Raw genomic sequence first — 19799 nt, 5'->3', positions numbered from 1 at the left:
GGAAGAGAATAAACTAGTCTGTTGCATTTTGTTAATTAGATAGAATATAGACAGACAGACAGATATAGATTGGTTGACAATTGCCTCTTTTTACTGATAGGACCGCTGTGATCCCCAATTCACGGCAATAGCAATGAACCATCTTGGATATAAAATCTTTTGAGCGGCAGAGTACAATAATTAATTGTATGAAATAATAATAATAACAATTCGATTTATTATTATTAATGATAATAACAATAATAGCTTGTCAGTTGTATTCAGGACAAGGGTTACCATTTTAAATAGTTCAGTGTAATGTCAGTGTTTTTTTTTTTTTTTTTTTTGGAACTTACATCATATATTTTCTCATGTTTAAATTTAACTCATGAGCATTCAAACATGCTTTCTAATCCTAAAGCAGTCTGAACCTGACACCTGGGTTGGCAGAGCCTCTAAAACAACGTCATATCTGGAAATAGATCCAAAAGGAAAAGACAAGTTAAACTATATATATATATATATATATATATATATATATATATATATATATATATATATATATATATAGGGAAGTATGATTCATCTTTTCATAATACTTGTGACCTATCTAGTCAAGCTATTTCTAAGTTTTTGAGTTGCTCATCTCTATTAATTCATGTTTTATATATATAATATTTAATTTATATAATATATAATTATATAATTTGTGTGCTTTGTAAATGTATGTTGGAAGAAAAACAATGACTGGACATTATTGCTATTTTCTCTACTCTCCTATGCAGTAATGAATTTTTTTTTTTTTTTTTTATAAATCAAACATATTCAACACTGTTTTTACATTAGCCAGGGGATGAAAGAGAAAAAAGAATTAAATAAAAACATGGAAATACTTACATACATTAATAGATTTAGCAGCTTTCTTGTTTATCAGATTATAAATAGTATTTAAATATTGCTTCACTTCTAATAGAAAAATACGAAATAATGGTTTATAATCTCCATATTTACATTTATGTATATTAAACTTTGCCAACAAAAGTAACATATTAATCAAATAATATTCCTTATGTAAGGAGAAGTAATGAATTGTGAGCAGTGCAACTTTGTCCTCGATGTCACATTGACTTCCTGTCCTGCCTGAAGATACCCCTACAAGCATGGTTCCTCCGGTACAAGTCTCTCCTCTTATCAAGGTACATTAATTGTTAAGCGACAAATAATTTCTTATGGCTCTCACTAAATGTATATTCTCTATTTAGAGACTTAGTTTACGTCGACCTTCATTCATTCTAAACATGAAGTAGCTGGTTTGTTAGGGTTAAATGTATTAGCTTAACCTAGCTTAGCATAACATTGAATGCTTCGTTTGACCAAGCGCATAGTGTGAGCTTTGTAGACAGCTAGCTGCAAGGTCAAAACTTATGCGATTTTTCAACGAGAAGATTTTGTAACGTTATGTATAAATTAACGTTTAGTGTATCTTTGTCACTGTGTATTTTGTAGTGTCCGTCCTGTCAATACTTGTTTTATATTGTCAGTTATAAATGGCTTTAAACTATCAGATGTGTCTTAAAACTATTTGTTTGACGTTCACAGTTTGGATTCAGATGTGTTTTATTTACAGTCTATGGTTTGACTTCATGCGGTCATGCAAGAACTCTCCCGGGTCTTGCGGCGCCCCATGAAGTCGAACAAGCCTATTTGTGTTGTGTCAGAAGACCATGTGACTAAACAACTACTAAAAAGTCTTTGGCAGGTTCATTAGTCAAACCACCAAAAGCTGTTGCCTCTTTATTTCAGACAGCGAGATGGTCAGCCTTGCTGTTTGGAGTAATCTATGGGAAACAGAGATATGGTGAGTGCTGAGTATTGTAACATTTATGCTTTTGTTTTGTGTTTTTAACACATTAAGGGGTATCTCAGGGGTGTGTCAGCTAAATTGTTTTTCTATCGTTTTGTTTAATCACAAGATCATCTAAAGCCCATCGCTGCTGAAGAAAGAAGGATTGAGGAGGAAGAGAAAAAACTCAGGGAAGAGCGGGAGAGGATTTACAAACAGCTTGCTGAAGGTCGGAAAACCCATCTGTTTCATTGCAGTTATCCGAGTTTAACTCTTGTTTGTTTTAAGCCATACAATTAGACACTGTAATGCTTGTGTGTTTATTTTGTAAGACTTTAACAGCCATGATTTAGCACTTAACTTTGGCACCATAGATGGATTTGGATTCATGTTAAGGGTCATATGACGTTGCTAAAAATACAATTGTTTTGTGTATTTTATATAATACAATGTGTTATGGTCTTAGGCTCAAAAAACACATTATTTTCCACATACCGTACATTATTTTTGCTTCTCTATACCCTGCCTTTCTGAAACACTTACATTTTTACAAAGCTCATTGTTCTGAAAAGCATGGTTTGATTGGCCAGCTATCCAGTGCTTTATGATGAGGCTGAATACCTCAAGTGTGACAGAAATGATACGCCCCTTACCATATTTGGAAAATCAGCTCCCATTGCACAGCGTCTCCACGACATGGCGGCTGCAGAAACTATACTAAGGCGAGAATACAAGTAACGCCGCTTAGCATATTTATTTGCCAGGTGTTATGCAAGTCTTCCTACGCAGAAAGAGGCGTATTAGGAAGGCTCGGATGAGCCTTTAATTTTAGAAAGAATATCTCTTTGGGTTTGAGACGTTGCCGCTATACGGATCTTCTATATGCATGAACAGTAATGCGTAGGGCATTGACCTTAAAGGAACAGTCCAACTAAAAATTCAAATGTAATCATTATTTATTCACCATCAATCATTTATACTTGCGGTGTCTTTCGTTGTTTTCAGAACCCAAACACAGGTTTTTTTTTAAGTGTTTTTTGTGGTTTTCTGGTTACTGTGGGAGTGGATGAAGACCACCTCAGGCACCATCCACTCCAATAGTAACCAGAAATGCCTTCAAGCGTTAAAATTTCCTAAAAGTGTTAAATAAACTTCTGTCGTGTCTTATATTTTTAGTGTCGTGAAGACATTTACTCCTCTACTTTCTTGTTGTGGATGTTGCTGTTGTTTTGATCGTTAAAAAGTAAACGTCCTTAAACTGTCTGAATGTGCACCAAAATAGAGGCAACACTTTTAATTAAAAAAATCTGCATTTGGGTAATGAAGAACAATGAAAGAAACTCTTTAATGCTTATAAATGGAAAAATATCTTCAAAGTATTTATTTATTTATTATATCTCTTTATCTCCACAGCCGACTCTGACACAATTCTGAAGTAAATCTGCAAACTGAATGCATTCCAACACAACCGAGATGATTCACCAAGATTCTTATTAACTTATATCTATTTTCAATAAAGGGAGTAAGATGTCTATTGCATTGGTTTTTCTTTGTATTATATGGAGGATATTCTGATATATGCAGCATAGGGACTTGCATTTACCTTTACAGCAAAAAGAAAATTGAAAAATGTGAAACAGATAAGGTAATATTGAAAATGCGTGGCAGACCGTTTTCTATTTTCAGCACTTCTGTAGCGACGTCACGTTAATAAAGGAAAGTTGTATAACCCTTCCATGGTTTAGAATAAATCCCAGGATTTAGGTCAAGCCAATACAGTAAAGTGCTGATTTTGCACAAATGCTTCACTGCTACTCAAATGAGAATGATTTAAATAAGTTTAGTATTTTAAAACAAAAACTTTGCTTTACGTAGTTCATATGCAGGCATACTTTAATAGTTTCAGATATACTGAAATCTATTTATTTTGCTAGTTGTGAGAAATATTGATACTGATATTGACCCCGGCCATTAAATGTCCTGTAAGGATTTCCTCCAACATTAAATTGCATGTGTACCTATTCAAGTAACCTTTGCAGGTAACACTTAGACAACTAGGGAAGGCAGAGTGGAAACTGCTGAGAGGTCTCATGAGATAAGAGCCTTTCTTAGTGAATGAGTCACTGAGCAGAAAGTGTTGTGAAGAGAACCAAAGGTCATTGCAACTGAAGTTTAAAAGAGCCCTCAAATTAGATAAACTATCCATTAATGCATTATGCTTTGCCAAATCATATTACCTGGTCATATCAAGTCAAACAACACAAAGTTTTTAAAAATATATTTGCTTTAATTGTCATGAGCATTGAGCATACAGAAGTGAAGCTAAAATGTTCATCTGTTTAACGTAAATCACCCACATTTGATGGTGTTTTGGGAACAGTTTGAAAGCTTTGTATTTGATCATGAATCATGATGTGAGACATTAATCACATTCTTAGCATGAAGTGATGAAACTTGCTCTGCAAGTGAATATAATTTGTGTCAAACAAGCCTGGGCCTTCACTTTCAGATCTGACACATTGATTTAAATATCAATGTACTTTGCTCTTCTACTTTTATAGTAAGTGAGCTTTTTAATAAGCGTACAGAATTCATTATAGATGCATGCAGTAACAGCGTATCCTTGTGGTATTAAGTTACAAACTACAAAATCCTTGGACATTTTGAAGATGATAAATTTGTATATTTACACAGATAACTTGTTTTTTAGGGAGATCCAGTGAAAGAGAAACAACTTGCTATTCAAATAAAGTATGTCTACGCTTGATTTCCTTATGAATGTAATTACATGGAGTTAATTTCTCAAGGTTCAGTGTAATAATCAGGTCAGCTGAGAGCTCATTGGATGAATGGTACTACATCAAGGCCACTGGAATTAGTTTTCTGTCTGAATGCATGTCTCAATAGGACATTTCTCAATAAAACACACCCCATGACAGCACTTGATGTATATCAATCCGACAAACAGTTGCTTATTAACTGCCAACTTAAGTGGAAAAAGGAAAACTACATAAAAAACAATGTCAACCTAATGGCATTACAGATTTTACATAAGCCATCGAAACTCAAATGTTTACTAGTTAATATTTACTGTTTTTGCCTATTAAATACTTATCACTTTTAGCAAACTGACCATTAGTTCATCAGCTTTGGTGTGATCTCTTGAAAGAGGACAAAATGTACTGTAAACACTTCAATGAAAGGTTTGACGTGTATAATGACTTTTGTGTTCGTGGGTATCCAGGGCAAAGTAGCAGATTCATCAGTTTAGGATTTTCTTATTACAATAGATGAACCATTATTACAATAAAAATAATAAGAAGTTATAATTTAATTTACCAGTAAAGAAATGAACCATCCAGAAGAAATAATTCTGGTCAATCACGTCTTGGTTAACATTACATTTTTATAAATGACATCCTTTTATACAATGTTTGCATTCACCTCTGCATTTTTCTATAAAGCATGTAAGACTACGTTTTCACATTGCCGGCTTTTTTTATAAACGGAAATTTCAACCTCTCCGGTTTCAAAAATAACTTTGTGCACACATGTCAGTTTTCAGGAAAGTGTTCATTGACACATACCTGTGAATTTATGGTGTAACGAAAAGCTGAAGCCCACGTAAGCCAATCAGAATCCCGGAAACAGCAAAAAATAACTTCCTGTTCCTCTTTTGAACAAGGTCGCACATTTGGTGTAGGTGCGAGCTCCGGCGCATACTGTGACGTTGGCTGCCTAAATATCAGTTTGTCTCAGTTTACATGCAACCATGTAACCAAAGATTTTCCAAATATCCACTCTGGCCGGAGTTTTTAGAAATAATCGGATTCAGAGACGAGTTTTCCGTTTGCATGTAAACAAAGTGTGCAAACGAAGGGAAATGTCTCAGTTTTTCAAAATAACCATATATGTGTAAACAGGGCCTAAGACTGCTTTTGAAATATAACCGATTAACATCCCAATAAAAATATTTGTAACCAAACACTTTGACCCAAATATTACATTATGAATTAGTAACTAAGTACAAAGTTAAATCACCTTTACAACTCCAACAACTGGGCTGTTTTTGTTAACAATTGATAACATATGCATTGATAGTGTTTGTCCATCTTTATTTTATACCCCATGTAATGTGGATGGGGCTTCTCTCATCTGTTTCCCAGGTTGCTTGTGCCGTCCATGCTGTTCTCTTTCTTTAGCAGACTGAACACGTCTTGGACCCACTGGTGTTGTTGGTAGTTGCAGCTGTAGAGAAATAATCACAAAAGCTTTACTAATTCAAGATATACATTATATGATAACTATGAGCTATAAAAGAGCTAGATGTTTACTACACATCAATTGAACATTATCAGAAAAAACAACACTCAAACCATTTTTGGCAGCTGCTTCCTGCTTGGCTTTAGCTGCCTCCTCTAATTCCTTCAGTTTGGCCTCATATTCCTCCTGTCTCTCTTTCCAGTGCTTCCGGTTATTAAGAATCCCATCGTACATTGGCTGGACAGCGCTGTGAAAGCGAGAGAACTCCTGTGGAAAACAGTGGGGAAGGTTGCAAATTTACATTTGGTGACCGATACAATCAGTGGCGGCCGGTGACTTCTTTTTTCGAGGGCGCACGATGTGAAGTATGTCACAACATGTATGTAGCCCGTCATGTGTGTGGTTCGTCATTTCAAAATATGTGTTCGGCGCATCGAGTGATCCTATGTGCATCACGTGTCTTGTTAAAATAAGTGCCTGCTGCAACCGCGCCTAAAGGGTTTATGATAAAAGAGACTCTCGCTTGCCAGATACTCACATAATCTCATGGGTAATCAGAGTTTACTCTTAAGTGAGTGTCTTGCGTGTATTTTGTGACCGTCACTTTTATCATAAAGGGTTTTGACGCGTGTGCAGCAGGCACTTATTTTGACAAAACGTAATGCACATGGTTCACATGACGCAACAAACACATATTTTGAAAACACGAGCAACACACATGACACTCCGAACACTTATTTTGAATTTGCGCCCCTCGAAAGAGCAGTCACGAGCCGCCACTGGATACATCATAACTCAATATTTTGTGGGATTCGATCCTGAAAACAAAAGCGATATCCATAAAGGTACCTTGTAGACAAAAGTACAGACAAAGTCGATGAAACCACACTGAAGTTTTGGCAGTTCTGCGGCTTTGTTCCTGTCCATCATAGGCTAGACCAAGTCAAAAGATAAAATATTACCTTTTTTTAGATGACCCGATTATCAAAGGTGTTTTTGTTCTGTAGGTGACTAACAGTGCATAGAGGCACACCAAGGTACTTTATAGGGTTAGGTCATAGCTTGAAGATAATAGATGTAAGATTATTTTCCAATATGGCTGCTTTCAGTGACTACAATGATAACTTTATTAGCATTCACACAAATGGATGATAACATTATGCTATGACGCTTTAAATCCATAAATTGTTATTGGCCGTTTATGTTTTTTGTTCATCAGCTGAAAACAAATCACTCTAAAATGATCATTACTATATCCCAATGTAAATATCGCTATACCGAGTGGACATTGATATTCTCTTAAATTTAGAAAGACATAAAACTTTAGCATTATAGATGTGAACAGGTCTTTAGGTTACCATTCTTTATACTCACAATAGGCTGTTGTTCAAGGACAGTCCTCTCAAGATCACCCTGCTCCCAGAATTCAGCTGCTACAGAAAGGGCAACCTAAGGGATGCAGGAGGCAGAAAGATCCACATTCAACAAATCATATCTCATATACTTAAAGAGATGAAAAAGTTTGGATTTTCTTTAGCTGCAATCTACTACCTTGCTTTGAATCTCCCAAGGCTTTGCGATAGCTGAGAGGTCACATGCTGTCATCATCATAGCCCTGGTAAAATAATACAAATATGGAAAACATGCATAGCACAAATGATTATGCTGAAAATGTTAAAATGTGCAAACACTTACATTACTATTTCTTTTCTTGTTGTTTCAAGAGACATGAAGTCAACCCATTTCTTCTCATCCTCGTACGTCTCTGAGAGATCCACAATTTTCTGAAACATCGTCCTCTTTCTATAAGACAATGTTGAGTTAAGTAAAGTTTATTATTTTATTCAAATAAATTTAAGGAACCATTCACCGAAAATAAAAACTTTCTCGTGATTACTCAGTATCATGTAATTCCAACCTGTATTCTGATTGCACAGCTTAATGATGTACAAAAAATTATCTTAATGAATTTTTATTTTTGCACATTACATTGCACAAAGCATTTCATTTTACTTAAAGAGCACCCATTTAATTGCTAAAAACAACGTTATTTTGTGTATTTGGTATAATACAATGTGTTTGTGTGGTTTATGGTTAAAAAACACATTATTTTTCACATACCGTACATTTTTGTAACTCGCTCTGATTTTGTACAAAAATTATCGATTTGAAAAGTTGTGTCCCTGATTGGCCAGCTAATCTGTATGTTGTGATTGGCCTGAATACCTCTGAACTCAGCCGGAAATATGATGCTCTTTACCATGTTTGAAAGATTCGGTCACAATGTGATGCTAACAGGAGTTAACTTACAGGCTTTGAGTCCAAGTGGAAGGAATTATGATAATGTCGGTCTTGTCTACATCACCAATCCCAGGAAGTAAACTGTTGCCTACAAGCCGTGCATTTGGAAACGATAACTTGTGTCATCGTTTACTTTGGGGTTGGTACCTTTTGCATATCGTTAACATGTAGGCTACTAATACACACCTACCCACCAAAGGAAATGTAAAAACGTGAATCGGACATTAGGTGCTCTTTAAAAATTCCAGTGGCAGCTGGAAAAATTCAAAATATGTGTTTGGGGTTAAATGTGTGTGGCTCGTCAACTCAAAATATGTGTTCTGTGCGTAATGGGGACCTATGTGGATTGCGTGTCATGTCAAAATACGTGCTGGCTGCACATGAGGTTAAGCAAGTATCTTCCAAACGTGAGCATCTTTTTTATCATAAACCCTTATGAAGCATCTGTAGCAGGCACGTTTTTTGACATGACACGCAATGCACATAGGTTCACATGATGATGTTTTGACGAGTTTTTCATTCGTGCCTCCTCGGAAAAGAATTCACGAGTCGGCACTGAAAAATAACTTAATGAAACATGAAAATGTTACATTATCTCATCATAAACAGCTTTGTGATAACTTACTTGAAGTACAAGGCAAGGTCAGTTGCAATAATGGCAATATCAATGAGATGGAAGACATGTTCTGTTTGTCTTCTGTTGAGGTTTTGGAAGATGTTTAAAGACTATGAAAACATAAATATGTTAGTATAAAATCAAATGAGCAGAGAGACCAACCAGACTTATGTTGGTCAACTCGCTCATACCTCTTCTCCTAACAAGAATTTGCCAAATTCCAAGTGATGCCTCTCCAGAATAGAGGATCCATGCAGTTTGGCAAGAGGATTCTGGGACCTGATCAAAAACAAAACAAATGAATGTGATAATTATTTGTATTAAAAGCAGAAGAAATAGGTAAAGAAATAGGTAAAGTAAACTAGTAAAGGTTATAGTAATGATCATCTCACTTCACTTGGTAGAGATTATTCGTGCCTCTGTGGTCAATATCATGCAGAAATCCAGCCGTTATCATTGCCATCACCTCCAAATCTGTGTAATAGCGCTTCAGCTGGCCTGTCTGGCTCCATAAAAAAAGAAACATTTTATATTTTGATTCTCACATTTATCATAATAATATGTACAGTACTGTGCAAACGCCGTAGGCCACCATACTACCATTAGATTTGTTGTTTTTGCAATTGTATAGTGATCGTATATAATTATTTCTCAGTTTCTTTATTAGAATACAACCAGAATATAAAGAAAATGTGTATGTAGTATTAAAAACAGTATAAAAGTATAAGCTGAAGTGTCAACGCCCCTTATACTTGAGCAATAGCAGGCAACTGCAGGATCTCTTAAACCTAAATGAAATCAAATCGTAAATTTTTAATTCTAATCGAATCAAAAAAGCTCAAGATGTGTTTCGTGCCAAGAGAGGTCACACTAAATACTGACTGATGCCTGAAGAAGACATTTAGTTCTGAAAATTGTTTTGTTTTTAATTTTGTGTACATATTTCCTGTATTTTCTGTTTGTATCTTAATAAAAAGAGTGAAAAATAAATAACTTTGCTAAAACAACAAAGCTGGTGATGGTGGCCTAAGACTTTTGCACAATACTGAATATTTGAACAACTAAAACAAAGATGCAATAATTAAGGTTCAATGTGTTAATTATGTGCCACTCCCCATTTGGCCTAAAATAAAATTCGGCAGATAAGGGGTAGTGCTCAAAATTAGTTTGAAACACTTGCAGTTCTGATTGGTGGCATAGAAATGTTTGCATACAGCCGAATCAATATGCATTTAGCACAGACACCGAGGCTGATCATACCGTGAGTAATGTAAACATGGTTTGTCCAACGTTAAAGCCATGTCGCCAGTTGTGATATGTGATTTTCCTGTAGCCTTTGCTCACCGAGTACATGAATCTCACCAAAACCTTATTTAAAACAAACAACAGCCAATTATCTTTTTTTTTTTTAACAAACAAAATGCTGCTCACAAAGTCTCCATCATCATCCAGCATTTACCTCCTGAGGGATCTGAAACTTTTTGACTACTCCAACTTCATAGTACATTTTGATGCCACACATTACAAGCTCCAGTTCAGTGCAGTCAAAATCTGAGAAATGGAAGGCGTAGATCTCATATTTTTTTGGACTAGGCAGCTCTTTCTTCTGCATGATATATAACAAATGAACAAAGTCAAACGGTGATCTCACTTTATGAGAAACAGATGAACCAATGTAAAAAAACACACACACATATGCAAGTAAAACCTTATGTATCTGAAAAGTTAAGACTTCTTACTTAAAGGGAACATTTCACCAGACTTTTTTATTTTACATTTTAGAATACATATGTGAAGTTTTAGCTCAAAATACCATATAGATAATTTATTATAGCATGTTAAAATTGCCACACTGTAGGTGTGAGCAAAAATGTGCCGTTTTTCTGTCCTTTAAAATGTGAATGAGCTGATCGCTGCACTGAATGGCAGTGTCGTGGTTGGATAGTGCAGATTAAGTGGCGGTATTATTCCCTTCTGACATCACAAGGGGAGCCAAATTTCAATGACATATTTTTTTACATGCTTGCAGAGAATGGTTTACCAAAACTAAGTTACTGGGTTGATCTTTTTTTTAGGTTGATAGAAGCACTGGGGACCCAATTATATCACTTAAACATGGAAAAATTATGATTTTCATGATATGTCCCCCTTAAAATCCTCTTACTTTTGAAGTAATATTAAAGGTAAAGTACGCTGATATTGTACCAAAATCTCCAAAAGCTCATCTTCCTCGCAGTCCTTGGGCTCTCGGTCAAAATACTCTCTTGTTTTCTAGAACAGAAACACCAATTCAGACAAAACTGACACAAAAAAGCAATCCAAGTAATTAAAGCCTCTGAAGGAACTTACAAGGATATCTTGAATCTCATCATCTCGACATTTGACGTGGTACAGCACCATATCCTGGGCGATGTCCTTCCTGTTCTCCAGTTTATTCATTTTGTCATAGGTGTCTGTGTTGAGTGCCGACCAACCCAGAAACTGTGTCAAGGCCTTTTTAAGGACGACAAATACATCTTTCCATGAATCAACAAGTAACGTTTCTATTTACTCACTCAGTTTTCAGTCATTTATACCTCCATGAGTTGTTCATCATGGTCATCAAACGGTTTGCCATCTTTCCTGTTGTAAAAAGTTGCAACGCCAACAATCTCTTCTTTTTTGTTGACAATAGGCAGGGAAAGCACATTCTTGATAGTCCATCCACTTTCATCCAACGCTTCCGTCTAGAGAATCGACAGATTTGTGTTTTAATGCAACGCAAGGGGAATTTAAACAGTAAAATTTAGATAGCAACCAATATTCACCTGAAATTTGAACATTTCTTCGGCGGCTGCGTTCATGATGTTGCAAATCTTTATCGTGCAACAAAAACAATAAATAGATATATGCTTCATTCATCATTTGCATGCATATTTCATACCTAAGATAATGAGGAGTCACTTACAAATCCACTCTCTGCTACATATGTGGGTAATCCACTAACCAGTGCCCAATGGTCTGCAGGTGGATTTCTTTGAAACAATAAGACAGATATTAACATGCACTTCGTATTAAATGTCAAGTCTGATATAATGCATGCTTTGGAAATAAAGTACATCAGAAGAAATGGTCACCAGAAGAAAAACTTACGGTATGACCTTTATGTCCTCTTTTCCATGCAAAATATAGTCAATAACTTTGTAGAAATTGATTTCCTAAGCAAACAAAAACACACATTTGTTTCAAACGCATTTCAAACAGCTTAAGTGAAATGGAAAAACTGAAGCTGACCCTTCCATCCGGAGTTACAGGGCCAGAATATGGTGGCTGCTCTCCCATCAACACAGGCCAAACATCAAAAAACTCCTGCAAAAAACAAATAAAAAATGCATTTATGTAAACAGGACCTATGGAGAGAGACACATGATGAAGTTTAACTTTTTTGATCAACGCACCTTTTCTTTGGTCATGTCCAGCAGGCCTACAGAGTATCTGTCACAGTTGAGGTAGGCTCGCACGGTGTATAAAGCTTTGTGAAACTGACGCTCAATATCTGTGAGCTCTTCAAACACCTTGTTAGCTGACCACAACAGCAGCTATGAATGAGATACATGAAAGGTATTAGCATTTTTTTTCCACGCCATTTATATAGTGTGCAGTTAACAGAGACTGACCTGTCCTTTACGTGTTTCGCAGTTATGTAGATAGCTCAGGTGAAAAATCTTCAGGTTCAGAGAGCCAACTTTTAAGTACTTTAAAAAAAGCTTTAAACAAAAAGATGCACTATTTTGAGTAATGCTCAGTTTGTGTTCATTTTAATGGATGGTAAACAGAAGGACAGGCAGACTTACATCCTCATCTTCATCTGTGAAATAAGGTCCAGTGGTTTTGTTGACAGCCATGATGACAGCAACAACATCCTTCCCGTTCATGATCGGTGTGGCCAAGATGTTGCGTGTAGTGTATTCAGTAAGGTTATCAACAAAAGTGCTGAAGTGACTATCCTAGAGTAAAAGCAAAGATGGTTTTGTCATAAATGTCATAAATGTACACACTGTTTTAATCAACATGATCTCACAGAAAGTTGTGTTATAGTTACGCAAAATTTGATTAATTTATTTGTGTCCATGGCACGAAATTCCGCTTTTTCGTGCCTTGAGCACAAATGTCATTTTGTGTCATTTTATGTATTGTTTTCTCATTTGTCCCCCCCCCCATTTTTAAATAATTGTTGCTTGGGGTTGGGGTTAGATTTGGGGTTTGGGTTAGGATGTACTTTTATGTATTGGTTTCTACATGTTTTTCTAACGCTTTTAAAACTATTCTCGCCTGGAGTTGGGGTTTGGGTTAAGATGTCTAAAAATGTAACAGAAAGTGATTCTAACCCCAACCCCAAGCGACAATGGTAAGAAAATAGGAAAAATCAAAGAGAAAACAATACATAAAATGAAATGAAAAAGAAAGTCGTGCAACAGACACGAAAAAGCCATTAGTGCTCACGGCATGAAAAAAAGCTGAATTTCAGGACATGGACATAAATAAATTAATCAAATTTTGTGTGACTATAACTCGACATTCCGTGAGGTTAAGTGTAATGTGAAAACTTGAATTATTATGACTGAATTATTAAAACTGACTGAGGAATTTCATTGTGGTGCTAAGCTTATTTTGAAACCTGCAAACATTTGCAACAATTTATTATGACTAATAAATTATTTTTTAAGGAATGATTTGAAAAGTTTAGTTGAAAAACGAGATAACTTTGATTTTAAATTTTTCAGAAATCTTGTTTTTTGGTTGTGCATTCCAATTAATATCAATTCAACTGCAGTTGGTTTGTTTTGATTAAAACTTTAATAACTAAAAAAATACAGCTAAGTAGCACCATAAAACAAAATAATAACATGATAACATAATAAAAAACATGTTTTGACAAAAATGTTAAAAACGGAGGTAACTCATTTTGCAACAAAACTCTTCATTTCTTATTAAAGGGGACATTTCACAAGACTTTTTTAAGATGTCAAATAAATCTTTGGTGTCCCCAGAGTACATATGTGAAGTTTTAGCTTAAAATACCATATACAGTAGATAATTTATTATAACATGTTAAAATTGCACTTTGCAAGTGTAATCAAAAAATGTGTCGTTTTTGGGTGTATCCTTTTAAATGCAAATGTGGTTTCTTAGTGTCATGTGTGTTGCTCGTGTTTTCAAATTATGTGTTTGTTGCGTCATGTGAATCATGTGCATCACGTGTTTTATCAAAATAAGTGCCTACTGCACACGCGTCAAAACTGTTTATGATAAAAGAGACGTTCACGTTCACAAAATACGCGCAAGACACTCCCTTAACAATAAACTCTGATAACGCATGACATTATGTGAGTATGGCAAATGCGAGCGTCTCTTTTATTATAAACCCTTTAGCAGTTTGCAGCAGGCACTTATTTTGACAAGACACGTGATGCACATAAGATCACTCATATTTTGAAATGACGAACCACACACATGTCGGGCAACATACATAGTGTGACGAACTTTGCATTGAGCGCCCTCGAAAAAATAAGTCACCGGCAGCCCCTGGATAGGCCTACATTACTGTACCTTGTGTACAGTTAAAGGTACAGGTAAATAGTTGTACCCCTAAAATTTAACTGGTGCAAAATTGTTCCATGAGTTACAGAATTGGTCCTATGGGGATAATATTGTATCAAGGCACAATGTTTCAATGTGTTGTATACCCATAAAGGTACAAAAATAAACCTTTGAGGGTACCATGCACTTCAGCGACAGAAAAGGAAAAAGTTTAATGAGAGTAAATTTGATCTTTTAAAGAGCTGTGCATCCCATAAATGCCAAAGGTATAATAATCCTTCATGCTGAAGATGGGTCATGGAATATTGATATAATTGGATTATGTCAAGAGGATTTGGCAAGCCTGAAAATATGGATTGACCATACCTGCATTCATAAACATACTACAATAGTTTATTTGTTTCTAATAACCATGTTTTATAAATTCATAGTCATACTTCTACAATTTGTGTTTGTGTAAAGATACTGTGCATGTCTTACCTGTGTAACATCCTTGACATTGATGGGCTTCTTGGTTTGGGCAACGTGTCCTACAATACCGATATCAAGAGGGAAGACGATCTCAGAATCCGGAGCCACCACACAGTCATCCAGCTCAGAATCTTTGTTAACATTAAAGAGTCGTGTGGCCAACTCGGCGACACCGTTTCTCTGCCGATACATGAACAGGCTACAGCGGTCGGCATGGATCAGAGCACTGATCCTCTTCAAGATCTTAAAAATCACTTTCTCCATATTTACGTTCTCTTGCATATCTGTAATGAGATCGTAGAATATCGCTCCCTCTTCTACGGAGCTTATGTCTTTAAAAGTCTCCACATCCACTTTGGACTCTGGTATTCGCAGGATCGAGGCCACTGCACCCGGTTTGAGCTTTTGGTCAAAATAGCTCCTGGCAAAAGCTGGATTTCCATCCAAGAACTTCTCCACGTCTTCCTTTTTGACACTCATCTTGGGTTTGGGAGATTCTACCCCAGTCCCGGTGCTTGCAGGTGTAGGCCAAGTAAGAAAAGTTTGAGATTTCAGGAATCCTCAAACTGTTGTGAGAACCAATGTGAGGAGACACCTGCAGCAGCAGGGGCAACCCGAATCCAATCCAACTGTCATCAGCGGCAAGGTGTTTTCCTAATAGTGTTGAAGGTGAATGAGGATCTGCTGTAGTACAACTGATCAGGTGACCGGTATCAAAGCCTGAGCTTGACCGACGTCTACTACGTCACACTTTCTTTCTGGGAGATAAGATGAAACTTAATGAAAGTTTTACATTAAAATATATGGAGTAAAGTCTATGGGACTTTGGCAAATAAGCACATTCAATTGTTTTGCTCTCCTCTGGATCCTCTGACAGAAGTCTGGCCTTTACAGCACAAGCTCTTTAAGTTCTTATTAAAAACACACTCCTCATTGCTAAGCCCTATTTAACCAGGCCACTAGCTGATTATCTCAGCACCCCAGTTGTCTTCTTTCTCAATGTGGCCGCAAAACATGAGAGCTGTAAAGGGCTCTTCTATAAATATAGTCAAGAACACATATACAGTGCTTAACAAATTTACTAGACCACCTGTCTTTTTGTCTCAAAGACCATCTTTTTCATTGTTTCATCATTTTGAACAGGAGTAAGGAATCTCAAAAACGAATTTTCTTTTTATACCCAAATTTGGTCAACTTCTTTCAAAAGACCAAAAGTCAAGCGTAACATTCAACCATTAAAACTTATATAAGGACTGCAAGTAAATAATTGTAATTGGGCATCTGAATAAAAAGTACTTTTCCTTTTTTATGCATTTCTTGTAAAACAGTAAATTAAAAAAAATTAATGGATAACAAATATTGTAGTTTAGCATTAGAAATACTACTGTGACTATATAAATTATTTTGGTACCATACAGTAGGCAGCTGCACAAACCTTACATTAGGTGGTGGTCGAACAAATTTGTTACATGTATGCATTCAGAAACCAAAATATGCAGAGGTCCCACAGGATATGTAAAAATACACTGTAAAACCTAACAGTTAACTTAACTCAAACCATTAAAGTAAACCGGTTGCATTAGACCATTTAAGTTTAAAACACATACATTTAAGTACTGTGGACTTGAGTCATGTGCATTATGCACTTATATTTAAGTAGTGTTTAAGTTCACAGTACTCAAATGTATGTGTTTTAAAACTAATGCAACCGGTTTACTTAAATGGTTTGAGTTGAGTTAACTTTTAGATTTACAGTGTACAGAATATTTTATATATAACATTTTTTTAAATAAATAAAAACTAAATATAAATAGAAACAAAGCTAATAAAGAAAAATCTATAAACAATGAAAGCATGGGAATACTTTAGTCATATTACAGAAGCTGATATTATTACAAAAATTTTGTGGCACTGGAATTCTTACTCCGTTGAGTTTGCACAACAATATAAGCTACAGCATTATATTATAAGTAGTTACACTGTTAAAAGTAAAAGTTGGATCAACTTAAAAAATTACTTCACTTCAATTGGTAATGCCTAAAAAAGATTTTTTAACTTAATTTCTTACTTTAAGTGAAAAGAAGAACATTTGTAAATATTTAATTTTTTTCACCTTAAATTTCTTACTTAAAGATCAGAAAATGTAAGTGTATAAAACGTTTTTTATGCGTTACCAATTAAAGAAAGTTTTTAAGTAGAGTAGCTTTCACATTAAGCTGTACTTTACAGATGACGTGATGATGATATTATAGTACCACATCAACTGTATATAATCTTTTTCTTTTGCTTTTAATTATAAGTATATTTAGAATTTTTTACAAATAAAATCTCATAGATGCCATCCTAGATGGAGTAACTATAAAAAGTATTATAATAAAATGCCAATAATCCTTCCATTGAGATAAAGTTCATACTTAAAGGCTCCGTAACCATCTTAGGCAAAAGGTCAAGGGGATAATCAGCATATTAATAGATTTATACCTGCACAAAGTGAATCACAGCTTTGGCTGCTGAGAAAAACAAGAAAAAGTCCTGTGTGCATCTTTGAGCACTATTGTGTTCTATGTTGCTTTGTTCTGTCTATGCTATTATTATAATAGTTTTATTAGGATAATAAATTAGCCTACTGTTTAAGATGGACATAAGAAGTAACAGGCTATATTGTATTTACACTGTTAAATAAAAATAATCAACTTGGATACACAAGTCATTTCAACTTTGTTTTTTTTTTTTTTTTTATCTAGACTAGTGATTACAGTTGCTGTAACTTATAAAATAAAGTTGAATTAGCTGAAGTTATTTTTACTTTATTTTATAAGTTACAGACACTCATCACTAGCAAAGATAAAAAATCATGAAGTTGAAAAGGACTTCCAAGTTGGTTATATACGTGCAAAAAAAATTTTTTTATCAATGTAGTTTCTATAAAAAATTTTTTTTGAACCAAACGTATAAATGCAGGTCTGAAGCAATGAGGGTTAGTTAAGGACAGGGTTTTAATCTCAGGACCTTTTCAAACTCACAACCTTAATTTCAACACTGGGATGTCACCACTGAATACATGCAACTGCACAGATAAAAAAAACATAAAGGTGTTAAGATAAATGTATAATTATTTTTTTTAATTTAATTCATTTTTTGCTTAGGCACATATTTTGATGATGTAAGAAACTACCAAGAAACACATTTTTTTGTGAGTTTCTATGCTAAGAAGAATGTGAATCTAGCCTCCAATTAATTGCTGAATAGTTATTTTGTTTCTGTGCCACCTAGTGATATTAACCAAACCAGTCATTATATTCTATTTATTAGATGAGTTCAAAGGATAATATGAACCAATATTACACAAAATCAAACCAAAATAAATGCTTAAGTCCTTTATTAAAAAGCATTGTATTTGTTGTAATGTTCTCAATCTCCATAATCCTTTGTCAGCCTGTTGTCACATGTTGTTATTACCATAAAAGACCACAAGGAAGCAGTAGACTACACAATTTCGCTGAACCCTATTATCCTGCAACCAATGCCAGTTGCATCTCCACAATTCAACTAAAGTCATTGACGAAAAAAAAATTAATGCAATGTGTATTTAGGTCTTATCATCGTATTAGACACAACAAATAAAATATTAAGAAAATAGTATGTAATGATGACATTTGTAACAATTTTTAGAGTATTTAGAAAACCTATTGACAAAAAAACCATATAGGTTTAGATTAACCAAACTTGTCAAAAATTTACACAGTTAAACAAAATTATAGTCTAACTGTTAACCCACTATTAACAACAGACCTTTTCAAAGAGCCATTGTGTTTTGTGTAAATATGAAGTTGTTCCCAGAACTCAATCATGATGCAACGGATTCCAGAAATTAAGACTTTGACTTGTCAAACTTAATCTAGTGCATCAACCAGTAGGGACATTTACTTGGTCAGCATCTGCGTCTGACCCTAAGAAGTGCATTTGTTTTTGTTTTATGTAGTTTTAAAGGTTAACCAAGAACAAGGCCTGAGCACATGAACAATGTGAGGGATTAGACTCAGGGTTTATCGGGTAAGGTCCAGGAGGACAGCAAACAAAACAAGAAAGTGACTTGCATGCTGTGACTGAGGATATACCTTTTTAAAAAAATATATAGAAAAAAAGACATTTATTTGCAGTATGAAAATCACTATATATATATATATATATATATATGACATGCTCTGGTCTTAAAAAAAGAAACACATATCTTTAAAAAGAACTGCATTAATCTCCATGGAGCTCAGGTACAAGTGATAACAGCATTGAATGCTGCGTGTCTGGGTCAATGTTAAGAAAGGTCAACTTTGTTGTAGATTAAAGCAATATCTCTTACTACCACTATTATGCAATTATGCAATTGAGCATTTCATTGGTTTCAATGGAACATGCGATGTGATGCTTGGATCACCTAACCTGATCATCCCTGTGTTTCTTTAGGATATTGAAAGTGAGCCAAGGGTGCTATAAGTGGTTCTTACCAATCCTAATTCTCAAAAAACGTGGCCACTGATTATGCATGTTTGGGAAGCAGTCCCAAAAACAGATTAGGACCAGAAAATATATTTTTTTAAATAATGTGTACAGAGATCATATTGTACAATAAATGTCTTCTTTGATATCAAAGGTCTGTGTGAATATCATAAATCTAGATAGCTTAATGATTTCATCAAGATGTTTACAAGCCATCTGCTTGTTAAGGTCTTAAATTGTTCAAATGCTTGG

General features: G+C 34.9%; 2 protein-coding genes across 5 annotated transcripts; one reads left to right on the top strand and one right to left on the bottom strand.

Moving 5' to 3' along the window:
• The first annotated feature begins 1033 nt into the window (after positions 1-1033).
• On the top strand, positions 1034-3354 carry atp5mea (ATP synthase membrane subunit ea). Its single transcript, XM_065287767.1, has 4 exons — positions 1034-1175; positions 1783-1837; positions 1953-2051; positions 3236-3354. Exons 1-4 carry the CDS (start codon positions 1140-1142, stop codon positions 3259-3261), a joined length of 216 nt encoding a protein of 71 aa, XP_065143839.1. The 5' UTR covers positions 1034-1139; the 3' UTR covers positions 3262-3354.
• A 2503-nt stretch (positions 3355-5857) lies between these two features.
• On the bottom strand, positions 5858-15610 carry pde6b (phosphodiesterase 6B, cGMP-specific, rod, beta). Of its 4 annotated transcripts, none has more exons than XM_065287764.1 (22): positions 15063-15610; positions 12836-12988; positions 12659-12748; positions 12440-12580; positions 12276-12350; positions 12135-12199; positions 11950-12016; positions 11810-11857; positions 11579-11728; positions 11352-11495; positions 11208-11273; positions 10462-10608; positions 10263-10370; positions 9395-9504; positions 9194-9281; positions 9012-9112; positions 7781-7888; positions 7637-7700; positions 7460-7534; positions 6935-7018; positions 6199-6352; positions 5858-6070 (listed from the first exon to the last, which is right to left on the bottom strand). In XM_065287764.1, exons 1-22 carry the CDS (start codon positions 15531-15533, stop codon positions 6021-6023), a joined length of 2559 nt encoding a protein of 852 aa, XP_065143836.1. In that variant the 5' UTR covers positions 15534-15610; the 3' UTR covers positions 5858-6020. The 4 variants fall into 4 exon arrangements, with proteins under 4 accessions (XP_065143836.1, XP_065143838.1, XP_065143837.1 ...); XM_065287766.1 differs by having other exon boundaries at positions 5858-6053; positions 6236-6352; XM_065287765.1 differs by having other exon boundaries at positions 5974-6352; positions 15063-15385; positions 15446-15610.
• Between the last annotated feature and the right edge of the window lie 4189 nt (positions 15611-19799).

The sequence above is a fragment of the Paramisgurnus dabryanus genome, chromosome 18, assembly GCF_030506205.2.
Source record: "Paramisgurnus dabryanus chromosome 18, PD_genome_1.1, whole genome shotgun sequence".
In the NCBI taxonomy this organism is placed as follows: Eukaryota; Metazoa; Chordata; class Actinopteri; order Cypriniformes; family Cobitidae; genus Paramisgurnus; species Paramisgurnus dabryanus.
This window is presented reverse-complemented; position numbering and strand designations above follow the sequence as displayed.

Bases quoted from the DNA above. Each gene is read 5' to 3' on its own strand.
- pde6b (XM_065287762.1), bottom strand. From the start codon at position 15,533: ATGAGTGTCAAAAAGGAAGACGTGGAGAAGTTCTTGGATGGAAATCCA. The intron at 10,371-10,461 runs GTAAATGCTGGA...GTTTTAAATAAG, and splicing joins AGTTTCAGATCCCTCAGGAG to GTTTTGGTGAGATTCATGTA. The intron at 9,113-9,193 runs GTATGAGCGAGT...ATGTTTTCATAG, and splicing joins AATTCTTGTTAGGAGAAGAG to TCTTTAAACATCTTCCAAAA.
- atp5mea (XM_065287767.1), top strand. From the start codon at position 1,140: ATGGTTCCTCCGGTACAAGTCTCTCCTCTTATCAAG. The intron at 1,838-1,952 runs GTGAGTGCTGAG...TTTAATCACAAG, and splicing joins CTATGGGAAACAGAGATATG to ATCATCTAAAGCCCATCGCT. The intron at 2,052-3,235 runs GTCGGAAAACCC...TTATCTCCACAG, and splicing joins TTACAAACAGCTTGCTGAAG to CCGACTCTGACACAATTCTG.